Raw genomic sequence first — 15,274 nt, 5'->3', positions numbered from 1 at the left:
GCAACCAAAAGAATGAATGATAATGATATTACCGCGGTATCTCTTAAAATATTTTGAAGACTAACAATGCTACCAGTCAAATTGATCTTTATTTTGTTTATAATGTGCTTGTCTTTTTGTCAAGAGTGCTTTATAAACATTATTGCCCTTAAGATAAAATTATATGCAAAACCGTCACCTACTATGTTGGAGTGTCAACCAAATCCTGGTGCTGAATTAGCCCATTTACAATATCATCAAATGCTTATTTTTAACATATCAATAATCACGATATTAATATCAGTTATTGACCATTCCTGTATATTGCGACACACCTAGGGGAAAGTAAAAATTGATAATATTGTGAATTGTTTCTCACATTGACTCCATTCAAATGTGAACACAAATCAAACTCCATTGTATTGAACGTACGATTTTGCAATTTAACATAACAGGATTAGTCACGCCAGATTACGGCGTCTCCTTCAGAACAACTCTGTGTCACTATAGTCTCTTTTCCGGAATCCGTCCTGTTCTTTTGTGACAGTGTGAAATCTGAGGATACTGTCTTTGTTAGTTTTGGTCCCCTCATCACACGGAAGCAGCAGCTGGCACGGCACACTGTAAAAAGTATGTGATGCTGGATGTGTAGTGTGGGTTCTAGACTACCTCTAAACCATGTCTCTAGTAATGAATGGTTTCACCGATCAAAGCAGCACTGCTGGACAATTGAACTTTAATCAACACTGACCATGGTGGTGGAGAGGACTTGATCCTTCTGCTGATGTTGCAGGACCCAAACCTGTGCACGCTGCCAAACATTATATGCAAATAACCCAGAGACCTGCATACTTTAATGTGAGGATCCAATCATTAGCCCTAAGTGTAGCTCATTGTGTCCTTAAGACCACTGATGAACAGAATCCGTATTGATCTTGCATTTTGTAAGACTCAAGGAATCAAAGGGCCTCTCTGGCACCAACACGCCATTTCTTCAATCGCTCTTCATTTCTCAGTGTGCTTTCTGAACTGACAGAAGGGAAGATGTGAGGCCAGCAAAGAGCTTGATGTATATACAGAATTAAGCATAAAGATCTATCTACACATATAGATATAGCTAGTTAGACATCGGTATGTAAATATTTCATATATCTGATCATCTTTTAGAAAGGAGAAGAAAGAAGAAAGGTGATGATCCAAAAAACAAAACAACTATTGCTTTTACACTAGTGATTCATCATTATTTGTGCTGTGATCTGCTTCGATCTTTGCTGATAAGTGATGTATTTTAATGCATCAGCAACTGCGAAAGTAATTCTCTAATAACAATGGATAGAAATACAGCTCTCTTTGGGCAGGATGCTTTTTATGTCAAACCTGCTGTTTTCCCTTACGCACCTCTGCTTTAAATGAGAAAATTAGGTTTGAATAGCACTACAATAAAATACAAAATTGACACCATATACGCACGCACTTATGCTTTATTGCTGTTACTGCCTGTGTATGTACAATTACCAAAGAGGGTCTCCTATGAGCCAAGCACAATACAAAACTCCACTCTTAGCAGATATCAACCCTTGGGGATACTGTGCAATTTCATGCTTTTCATAGATGAGATTTGCAAAGCCATTTCAGAGAAACAATCATGCAAAATGCCACACAGCAATAAACTGTACACTGTAAGAGCCAAAGCAGGGGAACAGTTCGATCTTCAGGCAAACCAACATTAGAGACATACTGTATGAGAGGAAATATAGAGGGAACAGAACATGGCACTGGGGATGCCAAAATGTTTTTTAAAGGTTTATGTATATATTTATTGTGGTATATTTGAAGAGTTTGGTTCCAAAATGAGATAACTCCGTTTTTAAGAATGTTTAAAAAATCACGTTTTTTATTGTGCATTCCAATTAATATCAATCAAACTGCAGTTGGTTTGTTTGGATTTAAACCATAATAGCTAAAAAGATACAGCTAACCAACACAATAAAACACAATGATTATGAAAACATGATTATCTCATTTTGGGACCAAACTCTTCATTTTCATTCATCTCAAAATGTTCAATGAAATGGTCACAGCACTAACAGGGCCTTTGCTTTGTTTCCTTTATTTTGCCTGAAAAAAACAACAACGTTTTTTAAAATGTAATTTTTTTACATTTAATGTTACATTATTGTGCAATTAATGAAAATCTACAAGTTACCAGCAGATAAAGCACTTTTTCCTTCAGTATATTATCATATTTTCTTAAAAGTTTGGCAAATGGCTAAGCCAAATCCTCCTATATTTGCTTGCTGCACCTGCCATTTCTCTGTGTGGTGACATAACATAATGGCTGTTTTATGCATGAGCGGTATAATAATAGCTACGCATCAGTTACTCGAATGGCATTTACACAGCGTCTCACGTGACGACCCCTGCGTGGAAAATGCGCAAGATATCAGTCAAATCTATTAGGGTGACGCAAGATTCATAGAGAAATGATGCTTGGGTAGGATGCGTGTCCGTCGGTGATATTGGCATTGACAGAGTGATCAATGTTTAGTAATAAGTCTGCATGTGAAATGAGCCTGTGGTGTAGGCTGGGAAAGAGATATCAATTAACAGGAGCTGCAAAGTTCAGCAGTAGAGCTGAGACTGCAATATCCTGATTCTACTTCATTAACTAAACAGTGTCCACAGAATGCAAAAAGAATTACTGCAAACTACCAGCCAGATATGCAGAAGCCTTCCGTGATACATTTTTAAATTATAGGCTACATTTATGATGATCAAGAGAATGTTTATATTTTTAATAAGGAGAAGGATAAGTCTATAAATCGTCTAAATCTGAAAAGTGTGTTGCTTTTTTAATTCAGAAAATTAAAAAAGAAACAAGTACAATGTATACATGTGTATGAAAATGGTGGCATAATTCAATTTTATGCAGTTTTTTCTCATCTCAATGCAATATAGGCCTACATCGCGAGGCCTGTGACAAACTGGTAATTTTATTCAATCTTGTAAGTAATTTGAGAAAAGTGAATTAACTGTGTCACATGCATGAATGTATGTATGGATGTATGTATGTATGAATGAATGAATGAATGATGAATGAATGAATGAATGAATGAATGAATGAATGCATGCATGAATGAATGAAGGAAGGAATGAATGAAGGAAGGAAGGAAGGAAGGAAGGAAGGAAGGAAGGAAGGAAGGAAGGAAGGTATACTGAGAAACAACGAACATGACAGCAGGCACTGACAATAAATTGAAATAGGCTAAGGGTTGACACCAAGGTTGACTTTCTTTTTAATTTTGGTTTTGTTTTAATTTGTAATAGTTATATATATATATAATATCCATAATTTAAAACATAGACTAATTCATTTTTCGAAGACAGTTGCCGTCACTTGCCTGTTGATAACGTCCTATTCGTCAAATGGCCACTAGTACTCGCTGTTTGACCGATGAAACGGGAATCCTTTGCAGTTAATGACTCGGATGGCTGAACGTCACGCAATTACGATTTAGTTTATTATCCTTTTCCTAATCAGCAGACATACCTTTACACACAGACATTATTCAAAATAAATAGCAAACTAGCAAATCAAGCATGTGCACGTGTCGATCGTTACTTAAAACCATTCCGCCTGTTTTCTTACATGCAGTCATCTCAGCAGAAGTAAAGTAACCGCAAGAACGTAAAATAAGCTTCTGGTTAATGTACCAACACATCCAAAACAACCGTGATACGTACCTGAAAAACACAATAGTTTCCCACAAATAAATCCCGAGTGCGAACATCGTGTCGGGTTTGAGATGAGTGGATGTAGTTCGCTACAGCTCAGCGCGCCCTACAATTCCTTCTTCTGTCACTTGTGAGGTAAACGATTCGTCCTTTGCTCGTTTCAGATTCCCCAAAAGGCCATACAGATCATACAGCTGATCATGTTCCCCGACAGAGGCTGTTGAGGTGAAGCGCAGCTCCGGTTCAGGACCGCGGACAGAGGCTCGAGCGGGCTGCGGAATTTCAGGTGCTCTGAAGGAACTCGATGAAATAAATTACTGCTGTTCATCCAGTGCGATCCATAGCAGCGTCAGATGTTCAAACGCGATCCATCCCAGCACACATCTGGCGACACGCGGGAGTGATTTGAGAAAAACGAAACTATATGCACGATCTCCTCACACCGTCGGAATGCCGCCAAAGTCATAGGAAATACATGCGTACGCGTCTTCTCTCTTCCTCCGCGCCTCTTCAGACATGCATCCCAATGGGAAAATGTGTCGCTTTGGAGCCACACGTTTTAGTTTTAGCTTCCTGTGACCGATCCGCTTCTGCAGGTAGTCTTATTCAGTACGTACTCGTTTCCCAGGGGTGAATTGTTACTGCTGCATGGAGCTACTTCCATTGTCTGGTCCAGTTACGAGACGATGCTCATTTTCGCTTTCAATGTTTTTCTACAATCCTGATGAACAGCAAAACACAGATATTTTAGCGCACGGACTCATTGCTCAACAACGCTACCAGCCCCACGGTATTTCTTGCTGCAGTCATTTACTAAACTCAAAAAGCACCTCACACACTCTCAACACACGCCCACATGGCGCTGTCATTGGTCTGAGTGGCACTCCAGACAAATGCCTCTCTCTCGGATTGGAGACGGGCATTGCCATATGTTGGGCTTGGAGGGCTGCTCTGAATTTAGCTTTGGGCAAATATTTACTTTGAGAGGCTTATTGAGAAAGACACTAGAACGCGACAGTTGGATGATGGAGTGAGGATATCAGGTTCAAACCAGTTTATGTGAGAGGCTCACTTGAAGGTAAATGTGCGATTTTTCTAGTCAAAAAGTGCAAGCTTTAAAATGTACTTCGATGGGTATTGATAGAACAAGACAAGTTGTGTGAAAACAGCAGAGTGCACAATGTTTTTTTTTTTTTACAGAAAACCCATTTCGTTGCACACCCATACTTCTCTCCTCGCATTTTCGTCCTCTACCAGTCTAGTAGTTTCTGGTGGCATTCATAAACAAAGGTGAATAAATAAATAAATATATGAATGAATAGATAAACAAATAAGGGTGCTTCTGCAACTACGGGCACTTTTGTCTCTCCAAAATATAAAAAAGCAACCCCTGTGAGTCTGAAATGCACTCAAAAAAATGAACTGTCGCTGCTGTTAGTTTTATTTAACCCATCCTTGGTCACAGTACATAAAGAATGCAAGTAACTGAATTAACGTAAGTTAACTATGTTATTTATACTAAAATTTAGATCTGTCAGCTTTACTTAAAGGCGGGGTAACCGATTTCCAAATTACGCTTTAGACAACTGAGTCAGGCCGAGTACCAAAGCAACCTTGTAGCCAATCAGCAGTAAGGTGCAAAGTGCACATGCAGGACGGACATTAGCCGAGCCGAGCACTGACGAAAGCGAAAGATGGGGGTAGGGGTGTGTTTGTTTTGGTGATTTGAACATCAACAACGGCTAAGAGAAATCGGACACCCCGCCTTTAACAAGTGTTTGACTGGTCAACTTAACATTGTTGAGTTGAACGCAAAATTGTTGAGTTTACTTAATATAAACAAGTTAATTCAACATGACTGGTTGAGGGGGATTTTCAGTTCCCAGCATGCTTTGCGTAAGACTGCATTTAGGCAGTAAAATTCGAAATTTAGTGTTATTTTAAGAGTTTTTCAGTAAAGAAAAAAGACTTGTTTGTGCTTAATGTTCATTTATCTTTGAGGTTTAAAAGAGTTTGTTGTATTTTTGAGTTTTAGGGTTGCCATTGTTTAGAAGAGTGGTACATATGCTTAGGCTGTGAGAAGTCAAACACACCCATGAAGTCTATCACATTATTCAATGAGCTTTAACTGTGCTAATGCCAGTATTGAGATGCCTCTCATCTGATTTGCTCATTGTGTTTTGACTTACATGCAGTCTGTATATAATATATGTATGACAAAAGTACCATTGAGAAGGATAAATATTGAGTTCAATTAACTTAAAATTACTGGTACAATTGTAATGGTTTGGATTTACTCAAAAAAAGTTTTGTCAACATTACTTACATTTATTTTGTTCATACAACTTAAGTGTTATTTGTTAAAATTACTTAATATTGTTGCGTGGAACCACTTGACGCAGCTTTTATAAGTAAATTCAACAAATACATTTTTTGAGTGTACATATTATAATTCAACAAAATTGCATGGAATCATTAAGATTTTAATCTGGAACATGTTTATTTATATTTGTAATTTAATATACAGGAAACCTTGAAAATGCGCTGCATTGTGTAAAGACATGTTGCGTTAATGACATTTTTGCTAATATTGCAGTTAATTGGCAGCTAGTAAGGTCTACTAGATTAGTTTCGATTCTTGGCATCCTAATTGTCACGATCTCAGTTGGTGTTCCCCTGTTATTTTGGACTTTTAGGTTATTTCTTGTTTGCGTACCATGTTTGTAGTCTTTTGCAAAGGTGGACGAAGTACACAACTTCCTTACTTGAGTGAAAGTACAGATACTACTGGTCAAATATTACTCCACTACAAGTAAAAGTTGTAAAGACAGATTCTTACTTGAGTAAAAGTACAGAAGTACATGCTTTTAAAAGTACTCAAATATTAAAAGTAAATTTCCTTTATGTCAGATGTGCATTGTTTTATTGTCGTATACCTTGTGCCTCTGAAGCAACCTACTGAATACACAGAGTAGCTCACAGAATCAGTGGTATTAAAGGAGTAGTTTTTATTCCTACTATGGAAAGTCAATGGGGGCAAATTTTGCAGTGAGCAACTCCTTTAAGAGCTTTATATTTTTAGCACATATACTGTATGTTTAGTTTAGATATAATCCTGTATGATCATTTAGCCTAATTATCATCATTAGCCCCCTAGGCCTATATGTGTTTATGAGCAGTGTTCTTTTATTTTGTATATTCCCTTTACCAGTTTTAGCAGCAATTTACCAGTAAGTAGTAAGGTTCTTGTAAATAGTCAAGTGTAGAAGCCATGTGTTTGTTGGATTTATTACCATAATTTAACTACAAACATAAACTATAGCTAGTATAATGAAACTATGGTATTTTTAGTTGCTGTGGTTTTACTAAAGATTATTAATTGGAGTATGGTTCCTATATATAGACAATGGTGAATTTGTGGATACTGTGGTTTTAATGCAAATACCATCCCTGCTGAAAAAACAATGAATTTTTGAATTAGAATGAGATTTTTAATTAAATTCCTGTTTGTAGTGTGTTTGGGGTTTTATTCCAATAGGATTTACAATCCCATCAATAGAATCCATCACATACAAGTAGACAACAAGTATCCATAGTACACTTCCCATTATTCCCATTAAATCCATTACATTTTCTGTTGTATTTTTGGGCAGGGTTCTATTGTTTTTATTTCAACAGGAATACTTCAACTATAGTTACTTCAGTAAAAACATCATTCATTTTCCAAATCGCTTTAAATGATATAGCAGCAGATCAGAAGTTAACACGCAGGCGTAGCTCAAGGTGTATGTGATGCTTATTTACCGTTTAGCCGTTATGCAGATCATTTTCATGACAATGTTTCTATGATCTTTGACTGATCGTAACCCACAGATGATTACACCACACTTTAACATGTGCCTTTTTCGTCTTTTATTGTTCTATTTGCCTTTTTAGAGCGCTATAAACGGTGTAGCAGCGCCTACGTTTACATTAGTTTAGCGGGGAAGATCCCAGAGTTGCCAGATTTGCGTTAAAAAATCTGCCAAATGGCCATTCAAAGCTTGCCGGAAAACCGCGAGCTTAGAAAAACTGAAATACTTGGCAACAGTAAAAGGTCCTGGCAGATCGCAAGCCAGATAAATTGGCACACAGGAAACCCGCTGCATAGAAACCATTTTCTACTTTTGGACCTTTTTATAAATGTATGTTGGTGGGTAAATAGTAGCAGAGGTGGGTAGTAACGCGCTACATTTACTTCGTTACATTTACATGAGTAACATTTTGGAAAATATGTACTTTTTAAAGAGTACATTCCTCGAGATCATAAAAAATACATTTCATGAAGTGTTTAATTTTGCCGTGTTTGAATGTAAGCAATCTGCCAAGTTGTAAATCCGAAGGTGAACGAATAACAAAGTTATTAGCTTATAAAAAAGGTAATCGACTCTGAATCACGCGAACAAGCCATGACCTGTCCGAATCTTTAACCACAATGTACCTACGTCACTAGAAAAATCCCCGCCTACTGACTGCGAAAACTTAACTCTCTCCTCCCCAAACACTGTACTAGCTGTTCGTGACGTGTGCATCATGTCTAAGAGAAGCTGTGTTCTATGTAGTGAAACTAAGTCAGTCTTATTTTCACTACCAAAGGAAGAACTTCTGAGGAAAAAATGGTTACTATTTATTTTTCAAACGACACCAAAGGAGTATAAACCGAACGTTTTACTTTGCGCGCGTCATTTTACCGAAGATTGCTTCATCAATCTTGGCGCCTTTACTGCAGGATACATTAAACGTCTTTCTTAAAAATGTTGCAATACCAACTTTATTTGGACCTGTAAGCTCCACCGAATCACAACCTGTAAGTGTGACTCTTTATTTTTGTCTTTACTTAAAATTAAATTTGTGTGACGTTATCTCATGTCTGTGTTTAGCTAACGTTACCGTTATTTTTGGGGTTGTTACTGTTTGTTTACCTAACGTTAGCTATAAACTCGTTGCGCTAATGTAAGTGTTCAACCATATTAACTCGCAAAGTCTTTATTTCAAGAACTGCGTGGTGTACTATAGTTATAATAACATCTGAAGATACGAACACCGTACACTGTATGCCGTGATAACTAACTGTTACAAGAGAAGTGTCTAAAACAGTCCTTTTTCTTACTGGCATCTGTATAAGGATTAAAGAATGATTCGTCAGACTCGGGCTCGAACTGGTAAGGTAAAATCGACGCCATCTCTCTCTATACACTGTTAATATCCAACCACCTGCAAACCGTAATACAGCAGTAATGATAGGCGGTCCATTTGCGACACATGCTGAACGCGTTTGACCAATCACAGCAGACTAGACCATCTGACCAATCACAGCAGACTACACTATCTGACCAATCAGATCAGACTACGCTGGCGGAAAGGCGGAGATTACACAGATGAATCGCGGAACGAATCATTTGAGAGTCAGTCAAGAAGTAAGGTAATAAAAACTGCTTATTATTACGAAATAATAGTATTTTTACATCATGTATGTACATAAACTTGTTGTCGGACACTCCATAAACCAAAATAAGCCCTTAAAAATATGAGGAATGTCTCTTTTAAGTAAAAATTAAAAGTGTGTACTTTTACTCTTACTTGAGTAAATTTTAATAGAAAATCTGTACTTTTACTTCGTTACATAACTTACATTGCGTGACGTTCCTTCGTTCCTTCATTTTAAAATATGCTTTTTAAAACGCGTTGTTTATTTCAAGGTTGTCGTCTCTTTTTACGGGCATTCCCGAGTGATCGATTCTTTTGAGTCGATTCTTTTGAAAGCATTAATTGAACAATGGGCAAAACCATTTGAATAGGCTAATGAATCAGTTCAAATGATTTGTTCAGTTCGCAGCACGATCTGAATCATCTGAAGCAGGATTACTCACTCCTCGTAGCGCGAAACTTAAGAACACGCAGAACACAAAGAGCGTTGGATGAAGTGGATATAATCTATATCTATACATCAAAACTGCAAATGTGTCATATTGTTTGCCAGCAATGATAAATGCCCGCCATATGCGCGCACCCGCGCGACCTGTTCGTCAGACACAGCAACATGCGCGTTACCTGTCAGACACAGAGACGTGGGCTTGCAGAAATATACATTTGAAGAACAGAAGGAAGAAAACTTGTTGATGGGCGTGTGGTTCACTGTTTACTGTTTGTTTACAAGTAAGAGCGTTTCACAACACACACGTGACACAACACGAGAAAACATGAGCTTTGTTCAAAAATGTGTATTTCATTTAAGAGAGCACTGCAGATGTTCTAGATCATCTTAGGAAATGCTCTGAGTTTAGTTCATGCTTTAGTTTGACATGGTCTATTATTCTAAATAAGTTGTGTAAACTACATTGACATCAGGACTAGATGAAATTTACAGAAATGCTTGTCTCTTCTGTGTTTGTCTATTCTTTAGTCTCTCTAGTATATTGCAAAGATATCTGCTTATGATAATTAAAAATATTGATTAAAATGTAATATTAAAATATTGGCGTTAATATTAATTTAATGTAGTAGGCCTATATAATCAGATACAAAGTAACTAAGTAACTAGCTACTTGAGTAGTTTTTTCATTGCATACTTTTTTACTTTTACTCAAGTACATTTTAAAATAGTGACTTTTACTTTTACTTGAGTAACAATTTCTCAAGTTACTTGTACTTTTACTTGAGTAAAGATTTTGGCTACTCTACCCACCTCTGAAAGTATGATATTTGTCTTTCAAATGTAGTGAAGTTAAAGTACAAGTACTCAGAAAAAATAATACTCAAGTAAAGTACAGATACTCAAAAAGTGTACTTAAGTACAGTACTCAGGTAAATTTACTTCGTTACTGTCCACCTCTGGTCTTTTGTAGTTTTTTGTGTTAGTTCCCCCAGGTGTTTCTTGTTTCCTTGTTATCCCAGTGTATTTAAGCCCTATTGTTTCCTTTGTTTGGTGTCAGTCTTTGTTTCATGCTTTGTTCAGTCTGTGAATTACCTTGGTTCGTTTTTGTCATTTATTATTTATTAAAATGTTTACTGCACGTGGATCCGCTTCTTGCCTGGATTATTATTGCAACACTAATATACATGAATTAAACATACTATACATTTATTTTTAAAATGTAGTTCAAAGTACTGAATTACTAAGCTGTATGGTAAGGACACACAATAAATACTGACACAGAAAAGATGATATTTACCTTGGGATCTTGTGAGTGAGGTAGTGAGGTGGTCCAATCTGTCAGCAATGTGCTCATATGGTAATTTCTGTTTCTATAGAAACTAGACGTGTTTGTCTTCGATAAAACTTCATTATAAAAGCCTTTTTTCATTAAGGACTCCAAAGTGTGGGACAGGCACATTTACTTAATAAAATTATAAAAATGATCAGTAAAACATACAAAAATATTTACGATGATGTAAATTAATATGTATATTAAACAATTCCATTTGAAATAATGTCAAATTGTAATTCAATTATCTTATTTTACATATCTTAATATTGTGACCAGAGTTGTGGGACATGAACAAAAACGGTGTTTGGACCTATAAATGCTATATAATTTTATATTAAATCACATTAATCATTCTTTTTTTTTCAAGGTGTGTGATGACACTGTGAATATATTTATAAAGCGTCATATGACAAATTTTGACATAAATCTAAAATTTCACTGCTGGGACTTAAAAGTGGCCGCAGTTGCAGAAACACCCCTTAACAAAAAAAGGCGATTGTAGGGTTACCCAAATGTGCTAAAACAACCTGACTACAGATTAAGGTTTAATTTTTTTTAGATCACCCAAGTAAACAATGTTATGTTGGATTGAATTATATATTAAAAGTAACAATTGCCCACTAACAGGAGTAACTCATATCAACGTTTATATACTTTTTTATCAACTTTTTCATATCAACAAATTTGAAAACATATTAGACAAATTGTGTTACATTAAAGTCTAATGCCCTTTTTGTTATAAGCAAACTGACAGCTTTTATTTTATTCTTGGAACAGACTTCAGTTTTACTAGATCTGTTCCACTAAATTCCACTTGACTGCACATGTAATAACAAGCATGACGCTTGCCAATGCAAAGCTACAGGCCTAGTAGTGACATGATGCAATCGAGTGACGTTCCCATGGGCTTTAATTATGGTAAAATGATACTTGAAATGAAACACCATGTTTGGGATGCTCTTGCAGGGCAAAGATTTTGAAGAGCAAACTTAAACTTAAAACTGGAAAATGCTAAGAACATACATATACAATTGTCTCTGTACATCATTGTATTTGTATATTATAGAGATGCAACGATACAAAATTTCTCCACCAATACCAATTATTCAAAGTGATATCTGCCGATGCAGATTCTGAAGATTAAATTAATATTTCTTAACTTTCTGAATTTTATTAATTCATATAATGAATATACTGTAAGTACTGAACATCAAATTGGTGATGATTCTTAACACTTTCTATAATAACAATTTCAAAGCAACAACATACAACAAACTTAACTTCTGGTTATTTCGATTAAAAAATAACCGGATAGAAAAAAACGTTACTTGGCTAAACTTAAATGAGACAGTTACACGACGACCCATTCAACAAATTGTTTATTTAATAAAATTAACATACAATAAAATTCAACAGATTTGACTGGAAGGTAACTTCGGGCCAGGCGCATGCGACCAATGAAACTGTCTATAGCACAAATTCATTGCATTTTTTCTCTCCTCTTTTGATTGACAGGATATATTGGCCCTGATCATCGGCTGTTTTTAAAACAACAGCCGATAGTGTGAAAAATTGCTTTTATCGACCGATACCGATTATTGGCCGATATATCGGTGCATCTATATTATAATATTTCACTGTAACTGATTTATTAAGGAATATACATGCACGTTTTAGTCAATATATACTGTGCATTAAAATTGTGTGTTAGTAAAGAATGCTTCGATCTGTTTTGTTCAGTTTGTCCAATTTTACAGTTTCTACCACTTTTGTTCATTTTTACAGAAGTGTGACTCATAGATGTAGTTTATATCTCTGTCAAACACCTTGACAGCTCTAATATATCATGACGAATAAACAGTCTATTCACAGCATTGGAGAAATGCAGTTAAATTTGTGCTTTTTGTGACAACACAAACAGTAAAAAGAGGCTCAGACTGCCTCATCCTGTTCTGCACTCTTCACTGTCTGTCATTATTGTAAGTGGCCATTATGACAGAACTGAATAATGTTGACAATGTCTTAAATAAAGTGATTGTTAAAACCCAAGAACAGAAGGTTATGTATTGAAGTTATGTAGCGTGTGAATTTGCTGAGTCTATCAAAAACAACTCAGCCATTAAATGCTAAACAAGCTGACACGATGATAGGTTTAATCCAATTAAACATAGCTATAAAAAGTTTATTTTAAACCGCGTCTGTGTTAACATCAACAAATGCATTACCTCATAGGAGAGCCAGATCATTTTGAATGTCAGCCACATTGGCACGAGCATTAAATGGGGTGGTCTTGTCTGTGACTGGCAGATACTGTTTCAATGCATTGACTTGAAGGACCCAAGCCCATCTGCTCAATAAATAATGTGCTGGGGTATCACTGTATCGACCCACACAAAGCTATTGAGGTTTTTGAAGCCGACCATCAGTCATAAGAATATTCGTGTTTTAGAAAATGTGTTTTAGAAAGAGATGAAAACGTTTTCATGTTTTTCACCATAAACGAGAAGCTATTTACGGGGATACACAAAAGCAGAACAAACTCATAAGCTCAATGTACCATGGTAACTTTATCTCTCTCTTAATGAAACCGCATACCAGTAATCATCTGTATACATGTGGTTTAGCAACAATATAAATGCACAGTAAACCATCTTCTGTGGTGCAAAAGCATGCATTTACGACCAATGTCTGAAACTAATGTAGTAAAAATGTAAGAACCATTGTAGGTTCACCACTCTTCACAGAGCGGAGCACTAACAGGCAGCTGGCATGAGATTGACCTACCTATTTATAGCTATTCAAAATGAGTTCCATTTGGGAAATGGAGATGTAATTTTGCTCAAGTGTGACTGAGGTATGTAATTTCCCTCTAAAACACGGACCCATGAGCTATTTCCTCAACTGGAAAACAATTTTTTATAAAACATGTTGATCAGTCATGCTGAATGGACACACCTGTGTCTGTGAGGGCATGGCGGTGAGCAAGCGTGCAACGGAGAACAGGTCACACGTGCCAATTTTGACCCCTGCGATTGCTCACCAATTGTTCGGCACTCTCCGTGATTGTTGATTTCGCTTTAGAAAGCGTTCATGCAGCAAGCTGCAATCCGAGAAAATACGCTTGTCATGAATGCTCCCCCATCTGGCTTCAGTTTTAAGTGAATCATGCGTCTACATTTGTTGCGGGGATGATAAATACACCTGTCTCCGGAGTGAAAGAGCACGTCCTCTGGTTCTCATCTGGGCTCGGGATGATCAGAGCGGGTGCGCGCCGCTGATGTCGCGTGACAAATCGCCGCAGATTATTTGTCTGTTCTGACAAATTCGTTTACGTGTTAACCGAGTGTCTTATGAATGATTCCACAAACTTGCCAGAGTAAATTATGGCATCCTTGCAATCCAACCCAGCGGTGCTATCATCTCTTCAGAAATATCCCATGCATAAAAAAGGGAGGAGACCAGCCAGCTGCCTCGTTAATTTTAACAGGTGCTATTTCAAAGCGTTCACACGTACGGTTGTTGCATGCTCAGGTAGATCTGCCTGACCGCAACCGGCCTTAACCTTGACTGATGGCACAACCGCCTCTGGCAATCACATTAAAAGCCACATTTGTTCATATTCGCACAGGGATCCACATTCTGCAGTCTCTTTCATTTAGCCAGACTGATAAATCACAATGCTGGTCCTTCGCCTCACTGACTGCCCTTGATTTGTACTGGCCTGTTTTAAAAATAACCTGCGTTGGTTGTGTTCACAAGATCACAAGACATTGGAATAGGACTGAATTTTGAATCATAATTTCAAATCAATGATTCAGAGAATTCTATGGATTTAGGTCTAGTGTCCTCTGGTGCAAGAGATGAGTGAGGCCCTGCCCCTATGGGGGACCTGTCATGCCATTAGAGGCCACACTGTATGCTACACTGTAAAAAAAATCACATAAAAATGTCAACCGGAGCGCCAGAAATAAACCATAAAATAACAGTTCTCCCTGTAAAATTACATGTTTTCCCCTGTCTTCTTCTGTGTACTATTTTTGGCTGTATTTAAAAAAATACATCAACAATCTGTAAAAAAACAGTTAAAGTTTTTTTGACATTATACGTGGAAAATCAATAAGAGATCAAATAAATCAATAACGTAGAAAAATTCTGTTTTTTACAGTGTAGATCAGTTGTTTTCATATGATGAAAATTGTTGTCTTGTCATTTGTAGAACATAAGAAATATTACAAGATACAGCATCACACTTTTGTTTCAAACTTTCATTCATGATGTCACCTTTTCTACTCTATCTATATATAAAAAAAGAA

At 36.7% G+C, this 15,274-nt stretch overlaps 1 protein-coding gene across 2 annotated transcripts in view; it reads right to left on the bottom strand.

Moving 5' to 3' along the window:
* Positions 1 to 4,521, bottom strand: part of glra1 (glycine receptor, alpha 1) — a 55,068-nt gene extending 50,547 nt beyond the window's left edge. For both annotated transcript variants that reach the window (XM_057349713.1, XM_057349714.1), the window contains exon 1: positions 3,724 to 4,521. In XM_057349713.1, the coding sequence (XP_057205696.1) occupies positions 3,724 to 3,770 (47 nt within the window). In that variant the 5' untranslated portion in view covers positions 3,771 to 4,521. The remainder of the gene's footprint in view (positions 1 to 3,723) is intronic.
* Positions 4,522 to 15,274: the final 10,753 nt, after the last annotated feature.

Source organism: Triplophysa rosa, linkage group LG13 (assembly GCF_024868665.1).
Source record: "Triplophysa rosa linkage group LG13, Trosa_1v2, whole genome shotgun sequence".
In the NCBI taxonomy this organism is placed as follows: domain Eukaryota; kingdom Metazoa; phylum Chordata; class Actinopteri; order Cypriniformes; family Nemacheilidae; genus Triplophysa; species Triplophysa rosa.
Note: the sequence above shows the minus strand (reverse complement) of the source record. Positions and strands in the feature narration are given on the sequence as shown.